Source organism: Notamacropus eugenii, chromosome 2 (assembly GCF_028372415.1).
Source record: "Notamacropus eugenii isolate mMacEug1 chromosome 2, mMacEug1.pri_v2, whole genome shotgun sequence".
Taxonomy (NCBI): Eukaryota; Metazoa; Chordata; class Mammalia; order Diprotodontia; family Macropodidae; genus Notamacropus; species Notamacropus eugenii.
Genome location: NC_092873.1, coordinates 14,911,565 through 14,929,316, shown reverse-complemented (window position 1 = coordinate 14,929,316; position 17,752 = coordinate 14,911,565). Strand labels below are relative to the sequence as shown.

Genomic DNA, 17,752 nt, shown 5'->3' with positions numbered 1-17,752 from the left:
AAAATGAGGCACAGGGATGGGGAAACGATTTCCCTGAGGCACATTTCTCGTAAAATGGCCAAAGGAGCCGGATTGAATGCCTCAGTTGTCTAGCTCGAAAGACATCCCTCTAGACCTCAGTGCCCCACCCATCCCCTCCCCCACTGGTCCTTCTCTCCCTAACTGCCATGGAATTCTGCAACTCCAACAGGCTGCGTTACTTCACAAGGGACAGTTGCTGTGGAAGTTTGCTTGGTGACTCCGGTCGTGAATAAATGGGCCAAACCTGGGGCGCAGGTGTCCAAAGGGTGACTCGCTGGTGTGGCGGCAGACCCCTAGGTAAGCAGGAGTGGGGGTGAGGGGAAACATCAGTCTGACTTGGGGTTCATCTCGTAGGGGAGGCAAGGCTGGGACTGTGGATTCTTGGCTGCTTTTCTTTTCTTCTGATCAAAAGCCTCCCATAGAAGGCACTTGGACAACCCCTTTGTCCCAGGGACCTCTCAGTTGGATAAGAGATCCCAAAGTCTAAGACGACTCTCTGTCCCCCAAATCTCCCTGACTGGCCTGGCTCCTTGCACTGTCGTGCGGGTTACACTGCTGTGTGTGTCTGTCTCAGAGCTCCCCTGGTGGACCATGAGCTATGTTCTGGTGAAGGCAATGGTCAGGTTGGCTCTTTCATCTTTGTACCTTGAGGGCTTTGAATACCTGACGCTGCCTCAGCTTCGAACGCACTGGGGCAGCCAGCACCGCAAAGGCTTGACCTCTTTCCTCATCACCCGTCACGGTGTTTGTGGCCTTCCGTAGGGGAAGACTCTAGGTCCCATGTTGGTGCTTTCTCCTCTGGGGAGCCTGGTAGCATATTTCCTCAGCTGGTGGCTTAGTGGCTGGAACTCTGGATCTGGGCACTTACTGGCTGTGTGAGCCCGGGCTAATCACTGAACTTCTGTGTGCCTCATTTTCCGCAACTGTCAAATGAGAACAGTCATAGCACCTGATTCCCAAGGTGGTGAGGATTAAGGGAAATAGTATAGGTAAGGCACTTTGCAGAATTGAAAGCACTTTTGAAAATGATTATTCCCATCAATAGTAATGGACCTGAGATCCCAAAGCCTCTTTGCCAGGCAGGGATTTTGTTCCCAGTGGAGCTTGGAGTGGGTGTATGGGCCTGGCTCTTCCTATCTGTACTCCCCAATTTCTGCCTGGCTGCCCTGTTCCCTTCTGGAATTCAGGGCTCACTTTGCTGAGGAGACCTGAAGACCTGCAGTTGGGGCTTGTGTTGATGTGAGTCATGAGGGACAGGTTTTGGTTGCCTTGCCTGCCTTCATCCTACTTTATCCCTTTCCTCTGGTTTCCTCCTTGGGATATGGATTCTTCCTGTGGGGAATGGATCTGCTGGGGATTTGCATCCCCTCTAGCTCCCAGGGTGTTGAATTGAAGGGAACTGATCAACATGAAGAGGGGTCATGTTGACATTGGTGAGCAGTTGGGTGCTGGCCCGAGATTGCTTTGCGGAATGGTAAGCCATCAGAGGGAGGATGTTGGGTTCCTGGGGCTTCTGCGTCCTCAGGACAGCAGTATGAAATGAGCATGCGAGCTCCTTCTGATGCCCCATGGCCTCCCTGGGCTGGGTTGCCTAAGTACCCAACCAATTCCTTACTGCATTTGGGGTGTAAAGCATCTGAGGGAGAAGAATGCCAGGTAGTTGCTGGGCCGGCACTCCACCTTCGTTCCCTGTTTGCCCCTGCCTCCCGATCCTGGCTCAGTTTAAGGGGCACCAGCCTGTGATGTCTGACCCATGTCTGAGAGAGGTTTGACTTCTGGGCCTCTCTCTTCAAGTCAGTTCTCTCTTCCTTGCCTCACCCTGGGACCACAGATGTACACTCACTGGTCCCTGTGGCCCGCCAGCCAGGCGCCAAGGCTCCTATTAATCACTTTCTTCCTGCCCAGCGTGCTGCTAGGTGCTGACCTCCCAGCTTGCTGCCAAGACACAAAGATCAAATGGCACTTGTTGGAACTTCTAACAGCTTGAGAATATTCAGATGACAATTAGGAAGGAAGGGAATGCTTTCTCTGTGCCTGGCCCTGGGCTTAGCGTGGCAGATACAAGCAAGCCAAGCTGGTGCCAGCCTTCATGGGGCATTTAGGTTCTTACATGGTAGATAACACAAGGAAGTGGTAACCAGTGTGGGGCATGGACTGAAACATAGTACCCAGAATGAGTACACTTGACTTTGAACTGTTGATTTGATTCCTTGCAACCATTTAGCCTTTCTGAGATCACTGCTGCCTTTCCAATGTCGTCGAAACACCTACGACCTCCAGAGAGATGGAGTGCAGAGACTGGAAAGGGAGCCAGTGAGATGCATCAGCATCAGAAAATACGAAGGTATCCAGATTGCTGCTGCAGTGAAGACATTCTTGGCATCTGAAGATGCTGCCAATGGCTAGTGCATTCAGGGTGGAGGGATGGGAGTGATCTTAAAGCCTGGACCTGGTCCCCTTCCCCTGAGCAACCCTGGAGCCTGCTTCAGATGATTTTTCTCAGCAGGTGACCTGGGAATTCTCATTTTGACCTTCCCTTCTGCTCTGAAATTGCAGATGGCACCATGGGGACCACCATAGGCTCTGGGAGAGTCCTGGAGGCCCACAGAAATGAGACGGTGTGGCTGCAGCAGATGCAGGAGGAGGAGGGTTTGAGCACTTTTTCCAGGTTAGCCTGGGGCCAAGGGACCCGCATGGGTGCAGCAGCCCAGGGCAAGGGGCATTGGGCAAAATTGAGTGACCTGAGGGATTGGGGACAGAAACCATTATTTAAAATAATTTAGGAACCGTATGGGGAATCTGGACCCTGTTGCAAGGCAGAGTCACAGGAACTGAGAAAGCACAAACAAACAAGGACAAGCATGTGTCCCATTACACTCTTGCTCCAACCTCTGCCATTTTGGCCTGTTTTCCTTCCTTCCCTCACCTCCTCTTTCTTTTCTTCTTTTCCTTTCTTACTCCTTCCATCCTTCTCTCCCTTCTTGCCTCCCTCTATGCCAGGCATTGTATGGAGCCCAGAGAATGAGAAACTCTCTTCTCTGTGGACTGGATCTTATGTTCTAAAGGGATGTGACCAGTCTTCTGGACTTGCCCTTCCTATGCTCCATCAGTATCTGGCTTCCCCCAGGCTAAGTGGGCAAGGCAGAACAATGGAGACAGGCCTGAGTTTGGTGTCAGCATCTATCTCCAGCCCTCCTAGTCTGTGCTAGCTCCCTAGGCCTCTGTAAATAGTGGGAGCTGGGCCAGAAGGCTTCCAAGGTCCCATCCATTCAAATGATGGTCCAGTGATGATGGTAGTACTCTCAACACTGTGTTTGGTGCTGTGGGAAACATGGAGGGAAGTAGGAGATGTTGAGGGGAGAGGAGACCCAGGCAAGCAGCAAGGGCAGGGCAGGGGAGAGTTTGGTGCCGACGTGAAGGCCCTGCAGAGAGTCTAGGACCCAGATTGGAAACCAGAAGGGACCTTGGAGGTCCTGGAGTCCAAGACTCTCATTTTCACAGACGAAGAAACTGAGGTACACAGGCAAAATGACTTGCCCATGGTCCCCTAGCTAGTCAGTGTCTGAGGCTGAATTTGAACTCAGGCCTTCCTGATTCCAGGCCAGTGCTCTATCCACTGTGAGTTCCTTAAGGGCAGGGAACATATTCGGGATTTTCTTTGTTTGCCAGGCATAGGTTTGTAGACTGAGAGACAGAGCCTCCCAGATTGGCGATGCCTAGGGCCGTGGTGTCAAGACCCTATTTTCTGCTTCCTGCAGGGGGTCTGGCCCCAGGAGGCCCAAGAGCAGTCAGCACCACCAGCAGCTACTTGCGGTCAAAGAGAGCTTGGAGAAGCTGGTCCCGGGGGTGGCTGAGAACGGCTCCGTCTCTTGTGGGACCCAAAGCCAATCAGCAGCGGTCCCCTCGCTGCCTGCCTCCCCTACGGAGTTCCCCAGAATGTCAGGGAACCTGCCATGCTCAGGTAAGCTCGTACCCGTCGTGGAGATTGGCGTCAGCGATCAGCAGAGTGCCGAGAAGTGCCTGGTGGTGAGCAAGGCTAGCACAGGTCCTCTCTTTGGGCCAGTTCTACTGCTGTGGCTTGGTTCCCTCTGTGCCCTAAATCTGCAACAAGGATCTAACAAGATATCGGGGGTGAAAGGTTCGGAGGAAGGGTGGGTCTCCATTGTCTTCTTCTCTCCGTAGAGAGCACGATGGACCAAGGTGAGGCGCCCAGGAAGCTTCCTCAGAGCATCAGGTAGGAGGAGCCGCAGGTATCTGTGAGCACAAGTGGCAGGGAGAGACCACACAGGATGGTCCCAGAGCTGGCCAAGGGATCCACGAATTCAGTGCTGCTAAAGTGCCACTGTGTGCCTCAGTGAGCAAAACATCCCGGCACTGCTGGGAGGTCTGCCCTCTGGACGCTTTGACTCAGCCTCTTTCAGAACCTCCAAGGCAAGCTAGGCTTTTGGGGAAAAGCCGCCATCCAGATGAGCTTGGGGTCCCCAAGGCATTCCAGAGATCCTTAATATGGTCCTTGCACAACTCATGCTGACACCCAGCTAAGGCGTCCAAAATAACTTCCTTCTCAGAATCAGCCTTTAAGAAGAGTCTGCTTAGTGGGGCAGGTGAAAGGAAAGGAGGAGGCCATTCCCTAAGTTCTCTGGATGATAAGACCTCAAACATATTGGTGTGACTTTGGGCAGATGACGTTTCTGGGCCTCAGTTTCCTTCTCTGTCAAATGGGTGAATTGGAAGGCCTCTCAAGCTTTCTTGATGCTCAGTTGGTGACAAAGTGGTGGTGGATCCTGAGTAAACGCTCCTTGTGGCCTTGGTGGGTGGCTCCAGGAAGAATTTTGGCCTCCAGTGGAGAGGGAGGTGTCCTCTCTCCCTCCCTCCCCATATAATCTCGTGTACCATGTATAGGTGAAATACACACACACACACACACACACACACACACAAACACCCCTCCCTGTGGACATTCCCAGTAGGATGTGAGCCTCTGAGAGCAGAACTTGTTCAATCTTTACTGCTGGAGCCTCAGAACCTAGAACAAGGCTTTTTGATGGAGGAGGTGCTTAGGAAAGTTGTATTTGATTTAATCAGACACATATGATTCCGTAGCAGTGTGTGTGTGTGATTCTCATCCTGGCTGTTGGCATCTGGTGTTCCTGTAAGATTGTGCGTTCTCTGAGGGCAGTGGGGACTTGACCTTTGTCCCTCCCCAGGCCAAGATAGAGCCCTCCAGGAGTGAGTGCCTAGGCCTGTGATTGTTAAAGTGTGCCAGGTGTAGGATGTGGAGGGAGGAGGAAGGCTGAGACTCCACCTGTCAGAGTCTGGCTGCTTGTGCTGTGGCAGGGGGCTGCTGTCATCTGTCCCAGGGCACCCATGGGTGCTGATTCTGCCCCCACAGGCGGAGGTGGAGCTACAAGCAAGCTGTCAATAAGGCGGCTGAGAAATGGCACCACATGGACGATGAGGCTCTCACTCCTCCTTGCACCAAGACAGCCTTACCTGTCTGCCCCGGCCGCAAGGTAAGGCAGGTGAGGCACACTCCCCATCCTGGCTGCTGCTAGGCTGGCGCCATGCCCACGCCTTCCTCCTTATCTCCCTGGGCAGGTGGTGCAGCCCGTACAAATGTTCCTACAGACAGTGCGAAAGAAGCAGATGCTCGTGACGCTGACCTCCGCCAGCCGCCCCAGTGTCATGAAGTCGTTCATCAAGCGCAACACTGTCCACCATCTGGATGCCGAGGTCAGCACCGGGGCCAGGGGTAGCCACCAGAGGAACTTCTCTGCTTGGCCTGTGCCTGGGACTTCCACGGGACAGCTGGGAGTGCAGTTTTGGGTTGGTGACCTTCTCAGAGAACTGGGGTCCAAATAGTCCAAGCAGTGCCTGTACGTGAGCCAGAGGTTTGGTTTGAGTGTAGAGAGGATGCAGGTTTAATCCTGGCACTCTAGGTCCTGACTAAGAGCTGAGGCTCAATTGAACGTTCCATGTGGGTTGTATACAGAATCGTCTTAGGAGATGAGTTTTCTTCAGTGGTGTGTCAGCCCCATAGTGTGCATGAGCATCAAGGGAAACTCAGATTACTCTGCTTAGCTTGCCCGAGGTTTTAGAGGAAATGGCTGGGTCAGAGGTTGGGCAGGCAGGCAGCCCCCCTGCCCTGGAGCAGCCTGGAGGACTGGCTTCAAGGGCAGGGCTGCCCAAGGCCTCTGGCTGTGTGCCTGGCAGGGGTGTGTGAGGCAGCGAGAAGACTTAATGCCAGGTTTTCCTCCTTTTCTCCTTTCACAGGGCACTTTTGTCCTGAGTAATCCACCCACCTATCATCTTAGTAGTATAGCCACCCATCCCCACCCTCCCTACTGGACCACTACTTCCTGAAGTGCTAGAATCCCTTGTTTTACACGTGAACTTTGTGAGTGTGTGAGCAGAGTAACTCCCAGGGGAAGGGAGCCCCAGGAGGTCGAGTCGCTGGTTCAGGGTCACCCAGCAAGTCCTTGCAGGGCTTGTCCCGGGTTGCTGGCCCAGCACAGATGGCCCAACACGGGCATTCCCTTTGCACTGTCGGCAGCCACGACCCAACGCCTGACCCTCCTGGATCCTGAGGCCTCAGTCCTGGGCTCTTGCCAGCAAAGAAACAAATGGCCCCCTGGTCTACCTTGCCCCTGATTTTCCCGCGTACCCTGGCTCGATGGTAGGCGATGGTGCTCCCCACTTTAGAATGCTAGTATTGACCTTTTCAGCTCCTGTTAGTGATTAAAACTATGTTTTCAAAGTCTCATTCCTAATTCCCAGAGTCTCTGAGAGATCCTTCTTAAGGAGCTTGTACCTGTCCTTTGAGTTTGGTCTAAGGAGCACACCACTGTTGGGGCTGGTTCCTGCTCCCAGGGGCATTCCACAAACTTTCTGGTCAGTTGATTTTAAAGTTGTGGAAATGACTTGCCTTTTGGAATTGAAGTGGGGGTAGAGCCATGAGACAGACCTTGAGTGATGAAGGAGAAGGGAACCTGAGTCTTTGGCAGAGAAAGGCCCATCACCATCATCAGCCTGTGGGAATCAGCAAAGGAGCCTGGAGGAGCAGGGCAGCTGCGTCTGTAACTTTGTGCTGAGGACTGCACAGTCTCGCCTACTTCACTGTGCCCAGCTAGGGGTACTGCCCCCAGGATCCCCACATCCTAAGGGCAGGAGTTTTCTGTAAGGGGTCTGGGGGTTATTTGGGAGAGTTCTCCCACTTACCTAAATCTGGGTTCCTGGGGTGAGATTCTTCCTGGCCTTCTTGGCTACTTCTTAAGAGTTCAGGGCCATGCCCAAGGTCCAGGCCAAGCAGCTGATTCTGTCTTGGAATATTCGCATGCTTCCTCCAAGGGGAGCAGCCTTTTCCATTTATGTTCTAGAGACCAGAAAGAGCCCAGCAGGTGATTAGTACTCAAGGAGACTATATTTTCCTCCTTCTGGGAATGAGGAGTTCCTTACCTTGAAGCCTTGGGGAATGGGGTAGCCTTTCTGGCCAGAGTTGTGGTGTCCTGGCTCTCCTCTGAGGAGAGCTTTGTCCCACAATGACCTACTGAACTTGGGAGTCATGGCATTCCAGGGAAGGCAGTTCATCCCAAAGTCTCTGTTTAGGGAGGGATCAGAGTGTTGTTACCTTCAAGAGATTGTGGACTCCCAGGCAGGTCACGGGATCTGCAGTGCTCTGGGCCCTTGCTTTAGCTGGTGAAGAAATGTCGATAGAGAGTGGTGGAGGGAGGTACCAAGCTGGGAATTCTCACGAGACTTGGCTGCTCCCCAAAGCCCCCAAGTTTGTCAGTTAAACGTTCTTCAGGAGCTGCTGCTTAAAGCATTTCTGGGCCGAATCTTTTCAGAAAGGACTTTGGTTTCATCCATTTGAAGGACTTTTGTCTATTCGATTTGATGAACATTGGCTGACACCTGAATTTTTGAACCAAGCAAACGCAGTTGTATCAGTCATCCTGAAAATGCTGTCTCCCACTATTCTCTCCATTGTCATGCTTCCCACTCTCCCACTTCTTAGTCCACGCTGAGCCAGCTGCACGAATCGGGAGATTTTGCCTCTGGTTGACGGCAGAAAGGGCAGTGCGAGGAGGGAGCTGGAACTCAGTGGGGATTGATCCCTTGGGTAGCGTCTGTGTGGTGAGCTTCGGAAGTTATGTCAACCCTCGTTCTGTGAGAGGGAGGTGTACCGTCCACAGCATCCTGATGGGGTCATCTGTCTAGCCTTTACTGGAACACCTCAGAGCAGCAGGGAGCTCACTAGTTCACAAGGCATGGCCTGTGTCTATGGTTGCCAGCATGATGCTTGAGTGCAGTGGACCTCAAATCCCTGTACATTGGGTCGAGTTAGAAGGCTCCATTCTGCTGTCCCGTTGGTTTCCTGCAGATTTTGACCCCTTCTGGGTGTGCATTCTGAGGCTGGGCAGAGTAGAGCTAGTCACTGTCCTCCTCCCTTCTCCTTTTTCTTCAGTCCCCATGTGATGGATTTCTGAAGCCTGACTCAGTCTTTCCCCTGGAGGGGTATCTAGATCTGGCAGGCCAAGAAGACCCTCGAGGTTCTCTCCCAGCACACTGGGTCCAAGGCTTCTTTCCGGACAGGTGGCCAAGGGGTGTGCGAGGTGTTCTTGTGGGGGCTGCACTCTCCTCGAGCTGGTGGGCTCAGGTATCCTGGGGTCCGATGGTATCGATCATTTGGCTGCACCTCACAGCTTTTGATGGGTGTGAAGCCCAGCTCACCGTGTCTTGTACGTGAGGCCTTGGATCAGCCCCTTGCCTCTTTGGATCAGTGAGGCCCTGATGTTGACTATCAAAAGGAGCCAGGAAAGCCTCCGAGCCTTGGTTTCTATACTGCCTCCATGGAAGGGAAGGACAATGAGCCCATTTGACAGATGATGAATTTTGGATCTCAGAGAGGGGAAGCAGTGGTGTACAGCCACCTGGCCATTTAGTGGCTGACCAAGCCCTGGGAGTCTACCCTGGCAGGACACCAGCCACGCCCCATGCCCTCAGCTTCCCTTCCTTTGACTCACTGATGTCAAGAACGGTTGTTAGAGCATGGGCAGAGAAGAGCCAGCTGCCTTCAGAGCCTGGTTCAGGTCCTGTCTGTGACACAGCCCTTCTCATGCTCTCTGCATATCGAATGGGGGGAAGGTGGGCCTTCCAGGGAAAGGGGGTGGGGAGAAGAGAGTCTGGGCATTCTGACCTCTTCTGGCCCCTGGCGGTCTCCCCATCTGCCTCACAGCTGCGATGCCCTTCTTGTCCTCAGGAGAAGGAACTGCAGCAGCTGGAAAACCTGAAAAAGAAGGAGGAGGCTGAGCTCCTAAGAAAGCAGAAGGTGGAGGAGGACCAGCACCAGCGCCTGGAGGAGATGAAGATGTGAGTGAGCACCTTCTGGAGGCATGGGCGGGCGGTATGGTGGGGAGGACTGAGGGGGCTCGCCAAGCCCAAGAATGGGTCCATTGCTCCTTGTTCCCCCAGGAAACGGGAAGAGCACCTGTGGAAGGCCCTGAAGGCCCGCAAGCAGGCAGAACAGCTGGAGGTAGAGAAGAAGAAACGCACTGAGCAGAAGTTGGAGGTCAGAGGCAGCCCCAGAGTCTGGGCCCCTGGCAAGATGCTGGGTGGGACAGGGCAGGGTCTTGACCCCTGACCTCCTGGCTCGGGGTCTCTCAGGCAAAGCAGAAGCCGCTGGCTAAGAAGGCCAGCAAGAAAACTGCCAGGAAGCTGGAGGAGGCTGAGATGATGCTGAAGCAGGAGGAAGAAGCCTGGAGGCAGACGAGACTCCAGCAGGTGAGTGCAGATGGGCCACCATGGAGGGAGGAGTGGAGCTGGCCAGCCTCTGGTCCTTCGGCCCCACTTACTTGTGGGCAGCCAACTGTGTGCCCCTGTGTGCTGAGCCTCGAGGCAAGAGGACCTTAGTTCAGATCCAGCTGTGCCACCTTGGTTAGCTCCTTTAACTGTTGCCTGCCTCAGTTTCCTCTTCTGCAAAGTTATATTTGCCTAGTAGAAGTGTTGGTAAGGACCTGAGGAGATAAGCCAAGCCAAACACAACTGAAATGTGATCTTCATCATTCTTGTTGTCAGGGCCCAGCCCCACAAGAGAGAGGAACCTAAGAGAGAAAGACTGGGGACAGTTGTTCACCGTCCATTCTGGGATACCTGATGCCCCTCACTGCCTGGTGTGTTATTGGGGCGAGGAGGAGGACTGTGCCAGGTGCAGAATATTCATTCTGTAGTCAGTCAGAAGCATGGGCCCAATCTGGAGGCAGCATGGATGGTTCTTGTACAACCATTGATTTTAGAGCTGAGGGGGTCTTAAAGACTGTTGAGAGCAGCGGGGATACTGAGGGCGAGCTAGAGCAGCCTGATCCGTGCCCACACCAGTCCTCCTCCTGCTCAGTGAGTTGTCTGTGCTCGGAGGCCCATGTGGCCCGTCCCTCCCCACCTCCCTGACGGGATCCCTCTCCTTTCCACCTGCAGCAGGAGGAGGAGCGGGAGCAGAAGCGGCAGAGGAAGGTGGCAGAAGCCCTAAGAAACGCGGTGCAGCGGAGGCAGCGGGAGAGGCAGCTGGCGCTGGAGAGGGAGATGCAGAGGAAGAGGGAGGAGGAGAGGCTGCAGGCTGAGTGGTGAGGGCCTGTCTGCCCCCTGAGCAGCTGTGCCTCCCCTGCCTCTCTGCTCATGTCTGTGTGTGTGTGCGCGTCTGTGGATGTTTCTGTGTGTGCGTGTGGGTGCAGAAGTGTGGCCGTGTGTGCGTGTGTGTGACTGTGTGCATGAGTGTGGGTTCCTGTGTGTGATTATGTGGGTGCATGTGTGTGTACATGTGTTTGACTGTGTGTGCTTCTGTGCGACTCTATGTGTGACTGTATGTGTGCATGAATCTGTGCCTGTCTGTGCATGAATGTTTGCGTGTTTATGACTGGTCATCTGAGATTTTGTGTGTGTGCATGTCACTGTGTGCCTGTGTGCGTGTGTTTGGTTGTGTCTTCATATTTGTGTAACTGTGTGTTCTTGTGTGTGTGGCTGTTTCTGGGTGTGAGATTGTGTGAGCGTGTGAATGAGGAGACTGTGTGTGATTGGAATGTGTGTGAAATTGTGTGAGTCTGTGAGAGATTGTGTGTGTGCGACTATGTGCGGCTGAGTGTGAGAGATTGTATTCGTGTGCATGTGTGTGTGTGTGTGAGAGAGAGAGAGAGAGAGAGAGAGAGAGAGAGAGAGAGAGAGACAGAGACAGAGAGAGACAGAGAGAGACAGAGAGAGACAGAGAGAGAGAGAGAGGATGTGAATGTGAGTGAGCTCCCTGCAGATACCCGACATCTGTGAGAAGGCCTCTTGGGCAGGGAGGTGCGTGGGGTTACTCCAGGCCACATGCTGGCTCCATTATTTACTTTCAACGGGTCATTGAGAATGTCCCTTGCCCTCTCCAAGACTCAGTTTCTTTTCCTAAAAGGTGTGGGTGCTACATGGGCCCTGTCGGGAGACTCACAGGGTCGTGCTGAACTCTCCTCGTAGTTCCTGACCACCTTGGGAGCCTGAGATCATGTTGGCATCACTGGCAGGCAGGGCCATGGAGAGGATGGATTTTCACATTGGGGAGCTTGGGATCATGGAGCACGATTCCCCAGACACATCCTGCTTTTCTTCTTTGTCCTTTGCCCTTCTGGGACTAGCTGTTTTCCTTCCTTTCGATGGGCCATGTCTCCTTACTTCTTAGAACATGAGCAAGCGCTTTATCCCTCGCACTCAACCCAGAGCAGATGCTAAGTCAAGGTCTTTTTCCTTCCTTGGGGTGACTGTCCCGCTGTGTGGGACAATCTCCTTCACTTCTGTCCAATATCACAACAATTTTGAGAGGTGTGTATTTGCAGGGATCATCCCCATTTTGCAGATGAGGAAACTGAGACTTTGACGATTTGAGACACAAGTTGAATTTGTTGGAAGCAGATTTGAGCACGAGCAACGGTTTGTTTTTAATTCTGTATTTTGAAAATAGGTTTTATTAATGTCTTTGACAGGCGTTGTCTGCTCTCCCATAGTATTCCGTCCTGTGACAAGGGAGGTGGGCTGCCCTGACCTCAGGTGGGCAGCACTGTGCCCTCCACCTCCCTACCGCAAATGGGCTGAGGTGCAGGAACAAGAGGGGCTGGGGCGGCTGTTCAGTCCATCTCCCCTTCCATATGATTCTTGGCTCACACTCTTCTGTCCTCATGCCTGCTCTTCTCCTTGGACTTTTCTCGGTACCAGAGCTTCATTTCTTGCTGCATACTAATATTCTGTTACACCCATAGACCAGTTTGATCAGCCCCTCCCCAGTTGGTGTGTTCCTTCTTTGGTGGAGATGCTTCCTCCACGCTGGTGGGGTTCCAGCTCTGCCCAGGTAGCTGTGGCTTCTCAGTGTGGCTGAGAGCCCTTCTATATGCTCAGGTAGCATACCAGGGCCTGGGAATTTAAAGAATGACAAGCAACCCAGCTTACCAGAGAAATCGGCAGACCTTTTCTATGTTTTCATCTCTTTGCTGTCCTAGTTGCAGCCTTTGACGCTTTCAGGACAGTGCACTTACTTGGACACTCCAGCCCCATGCAATATCAGCTTGTTTTCCGGGGTGGTCTGAGGCAGCCCTGCTCGTATTTCACCTCTGTCCTGGTCCTTCGTGGAATTTTACGGATCACTCTGTATTTTTGGCTGCTGCCTTTCCACTTCCTGCGGGCATCAAGTGTTGACCTTTACAGTGAGACTTCTGTAGGACAATGATGGTCTGGCACTGAATCTTCTGTGTCCTTTGCACTTTTTCTGAGTTACTAGTCTACTTAAGTGAGAATTGCCCCAACTGTGTGCCATCTCTTCTCGTTCCAACTTTTGTGACTGAGCGCTAGTCTTGGCCTTCCCTGTAACAGTGGCGCTGCTGGCAGAGGCATCCCCAGGCCCGTCACACACCTCAGTAGGCAACCACTTGTTTCTTGCCTTTCCCGCTTTCTCTTGACTCCCGTGTTGGAATTTCAAAGTTTTTCCTCAGCTCTGAGCTTTTCATCAGGGTGTTGGAAAGTGCTCTATTCTGCTCAAGACCCCTTTTGTTCCTCTGCAGCATAATTATACTCAGTTTTTGAGCGAATCTCTTGACCGATCCTTTGACTCACTAAGGAGGCCCTGTAGCATTCTGGGATCTGATGGCAGCTACAAATCCTTTTAACGTTTTGGACCATGACAGGTGGACTTTTCATTTGAAACGTATGGCTCTGTCTCCACGGATGGGGCAGTTTCTGCATCAGGTTCCCTGCTGTGATGACATTACTGGTCCAGATATGAAATCACATCCTGATATTTACATGTATAGCTTTGCGTCTCCTATATTCATCATTCCATTAGTTTTCTAAGCTCTTGACTCAGAGGCCTATGGTGGGTGTCTGTTTTAGTGGGAGGCAGTACTGATTCCCAGCTCCTGCATCAGTGTTTGGGAATGTTCTTGGATTAAAGTGGAACAGAAAAGAGAGTTCAATTCCTTGAGCATTTCTTGAGTGCCTACTATGTACAAGAGACTGTCTCAGTTCTCTGGGGGTACAAAGACAGAAACAAAGCAGGCCCTGCCATCTGGGACCTTAGGCTTTCCTGACTTTCCTCCTGATACTCTTTCCCCTGTCCCATTGTCATGAGTAGGTGAAGAGTAGTTAAGACCTGGGCAAAGTGGCAGGAGGGGCCGCAGGGAGGGATTTGAGTCAGGACCAACCCTCTGGCCCCCTTCCTGCTGGTGACTGCTGAGGAAGGACTCTTGGTTTTCAGGGAGCGAGCTCTGCAGCTCCACAAGGAGAGATTACTGAAGGAACTGGAAGAGGAGCAGAAGAGGGTGAGGCACTGGGCAGGACCTGGGGTGGGCCTTGGTCTTAGCTACAGCCCCAGCCCTTACCTCCTCCTCCAACGGTCCCTTCAGAGTCTGCTGCCCCTGGGCTCTTTGGGTTTTCCTGGAACAGGGCAGGGATGAGGGGCAGCACCTTGGGCAGTTGTCTGGGCTGACGCAATGTTGTTGTGGCCCCAGGAGCAAGATCAGCGCCAAGAGCAGGAGCCAAAGAAGCTGCAGAAGGAGCAGGAGAAGAAGGCCAAGGAGGCCAAGGTGGTGGCAGCCGCTGCTGGAGCCCCTGACAAATGGTTGGAGGAGACCACGCACGTGCAGGTGAGGCCCCTTCTGCATCTCACTGCCCAGAAACGTAGAAAGGCAGGCTCCTAGGGGGCTGTTAGGCCACTAGCCAGGTCCACGCTCGGTCTTCTTCCAGTGCTCAGGATAAGAGGTCCCTTGGCCTCCGCTTCAAGATCTCTCAAGACCAGGGAGCCCATCAATTGATCAGCCAGCCCATTGCATTTTGGGAGAGTTCTGAATGTCAGGATGTGCCCAGGGGACCTCCCCACTTTGGCCCTGGTTCTATCCTCTGTTGTCTCAGCCAGGTGCCCACCACACGTGGACGTGAGGACACAAATTAAGTCTCCTCTTGTCCTGGCTCAACAGTCCCACGTCCTTTGGCATTGGATTGCCCTTTTCTGCAGACTGTCTGGTTTTCAATATTGTACGATGGGGTGTAGCCTGGGCCTCAGAGGGAGCAGAGGCTAGAGGCACCAGGGCCACCTCTTTGTTTTTGGAAGCCCTGCCCACCTGCCTCTCCCTGTCTTTCTGGGATGCTGTGTCACTGCTGACCTACCCTGAACTTCCTGTCCCTTGAACGTCCTGGGGCCTTTTCACATGACCTTATGACTCTCCACACTTCGCCCTTGCAAATTTGGATTGTCTGAAACCATATTTTGACATTGACATGAATGCCTATTTAATTCCATCTTCTCAACGCTGAACTAGGGCTCAGTGGGCTGGCACCGCCAGCATTGTGCAACGTAGCCCAAGGCTGTATCTGAGAGCAGTGGGGGCTAAGGACCAAACAGGACACCACGTTGGGGTTCAGCCTATAGCATGCACCATTTCCTGTGTGAACTCTTCAATTACTAGCACCCAGAGTTCTCTTTTGCAACGTGGGGCAGTGGGATGACCTCAATGACCCCACAAGGTCCCACTTGGTTCAAACTCTGAACCTCCTCCACATTCTGTGACCTCTACAGAGGAGAAGGGAAAGAAAGCCTAGGGAGAACTCTCCAAGGGGAGCCCAGTGTGGGGACCCCTTGGCCGCCTGTCAGCCCAAAGCTTAACCAAGCTCTGCAGGCTTGCCTCAGCTCTGTCTGCCAGCAGTTTCCTGATGTTTGGCTTTTTTCGGTCAGCAGAGGGTCAAGTCCAAGAAGTCCTGGCCCTCAGGAGTGTTATCTAGGGTTTAGCTACACACATCAAGATGTGGCCATCTCCACCGCCCTTCCCCATTGCTCTCAGTGATCAGGTCCTTGGTCTATAAGGAGTTGAAGATGCCCCACAAACCCTGTGGGGTCAGTGCACACCTTCCCAGAAAAGAAGTCTTTGGACCCTGCCAGACACAAGATTTCCTCCACATAAACAGGGATTTCTTTCTGTGTTCACATCCTTTCCTCTGAGACTCCCAGCTGGAAGCTGCGTGTGACTTATCCACATTTGACACATCGAGAAATGGATCCACATAGAGGTGGAGACATAATGAGAGTGTTCTTCCTGGCCTGTGGCCACTCAGGACCTCAGTCTCTTCATCAGTCAGATGGGGTGTGGGTGGGTTTGCACTGAATCATCTCCCAGCTTCTTTCAGCTCTGGCACCCCAAGGGGCCAGGAAGAGATAAAGAGGTCTCCTTTCTTCTTCAGTCTCCAGTTGGCAACTCTTCTGAAATGACCCCCCAGAGCCCCAAGGGGAGCCTCAAGATCATCCCAGACAGTGATGGAATGGACCTGTGTAGTGATGACTCCACAGATGATGAGTTCCAGCCCGGCAGGCCCATTCCTGCTTGGGCCACTGGTAAGTGAAGACCGTCTCCCTGAATGACAAATGACACCCCTCATGAGATTGGAGTGAGGTGTACTAAGGGGAGCAATGTTTAAAAGGCTAGAAATGTAGGCTGATAGCAAGTTGTAAAGCTTGGCCTTTCAATGTCAGTGGAAACTTCCATTTGATCTAGAGGCTAAGCAGGGAAGGGATGTGGTCCGTCCTGCTGGGCTTTGGAAAAATTCCCGTGTAGCCTTGTGGAGGATGGGTGGGGGAGATCCACAGGGAGGGCAGTGTGCAGGTGAAGTCGCGGAGGGCTGTGTGAACTGCTGTGGTGGGCGAGGCAGCATCAATAACTGGGTCAGATCCAGTTCAGATAGTGTAAGGTCTGGTTGGCCCTCGATGGGCCATGTGCGTGGAAAAAGAGTGAGGAGTCTGGGGTAATGCTGAGATTGTGAGCCAGGTGGGCAGTGCTCTCCACAACAAGGTGGAGGTGTCCGTTAGGGGAGAGAATTCTGCATGTCAGATATAGAGAACTGGAGGTGCCTTTGAGACATCCTTTTTGAAAGAGCCAGCTGGCAGTGGATGATCTGGGGCTGACACTCAGGAGAGAGCAGAAAGCTATATGGATGCATAGCTCTGGAAGTGATCCACTTCACGAGAGGAAACAGTAGAGAGAGAAAGCAGAATGGGGCCCAAGAAGGATCCTTGATCCAGAGGGCTGATGAGAAGTCAATTAGGAAAGAGGAGAAGCAGGCAAGGGGCAGGTGGCCCGGGATCCATCAGCTGCAGAGATAAGATTGCTCCCTTTGGCACTGAAGAGGTTATTGGGGACAGTTGTATGTGAAGGGGATGCTGAACATCTGACATGTGAAAGGAATTCAGTGGAGGGAGGGAAGGCCAGGAGGAGACATGCTGCAGGGTGGGCTCTTAGGAGGTTCCTTCAGGAAGAAGAGAGGAAGGGATGGGATTGAGGTATCTGGAGAGAAAGGGAATTTCCTGAGAGCCTGGGGCCTGAGGTCAGGGGAGGCAGGTTCTCAGCTGCAAGGGCTGGCGTTACAAGGGGTGAGGAGAAGGGAATATCTGGAACAACCTTGATGAGGAGAGTCATTAGGACTTGGGTGGCATCTGTTTGTGAGACCCCTGCTCTGATGTGACCCCTGACTCTCCTGCCCCAGGGTTCCAGCTCAGGCAGGCCACCATCTATCAGTACTACGTCCCTCCTGACATTGACCAGATCTTTGGCACCATCCTCAGTCCGGACCTCGAGGACATATTCCAAAAGAGTAAACCACGTTATCACACTCGCACCAGCTCTGCCCTCTGGGATTCCCCACCACTTGCCAGAGTCCCGGAGTTTGAGGGAACTGTCGTATGACCTGCAGACGCCTTGAGATGGGAGCAGGGAGGCCCCTCTTGGCCATCCTGTGCAGTCACAGCCGGACCTCACTGAGACTCTCAAAAGCTGTGGGTGAGCTCGAGGGACAATGGTGCTCACAGCGCCCACATGGTCAAGACAGCAGTCCCTCACCTGTACATAAGTGCTAGCTTGCTAGGTAGGTAGTTCGAAGCTGATGTCAGACTCCAGTGTTACAAGGTTAGGTTAAGAAAAGGTTAGATGATAAGGTTAGGTTAATAAATAAAAATTTTCTGGCATATGATGTGGCGTTGTTCCTTTTAGGAAGGTCTTGGTACTTGATCAAGAAACTCTGCAGCATGACCTGGGCTGTGAGGAATGGCAATGGTTGGTTTCAGGTGGCCGAGTTCAGCAGCTACCTGGGCTTGGCACTGGGGTGAAACAGCTGACCCTCAGCAGCAGTCAAGGAGCAAGAGAAGGTTCTGAGATGCCTTTGTGCCCTGACAGCCTGGCTTCCA

The 17,752-nt window shown here is 52.9% G+C and overlaps 1 protein-coding gene across 2 annotated transcripts; it reads left to right on the top strand.

Annotated features, from left to right (window-relative positions):
- The first annotated feature begins 216 nt into the window (after nt 1–216).
- LOC140522119 (inner centromere protein-like) lies at nt 217–17,538 on the top strand. 2 transcript variants are annotated; one of them, XM_072637194.1, is made up of 15 exons: nt 217–318; nt 2,246–2,365; nt 2,578–2,689; nt 3,780–3,982; nt 4,204–4,255; nt 5,414–5,534; nt 5,620–5,754; nt 9,281–9,390; nt 9,493–9,589; nt 9,685–9,801; nt 10,492–10,637; nt 13,784–13,847; nt 14,037–14,171; nt 15,760–15,910; nt 17,056–17,538. In XM_072637194.1, exons 1-15 carry the CDS (start codon nt 255–257, stop codon nt 17,253–17,255), a joined length of 1,827 nt encoding a protein of 608 aa, XP_072493295.1. In that variant the 5' UTR covers nt 217–254; the 3' UTR covers nt 17,256–17,538. The 2 variants fall into 2 exon arrangements, with proteins under 2 accessions (XP_072493295.1, XP_072493296.1); XM_072637195.1 differs by lacking the exon at nt 2,246–2,365 and having other exon boundaries at nt 240–318.
- Nucleotides 17,539–17,752: the final 214 nt, after the last annotated feature.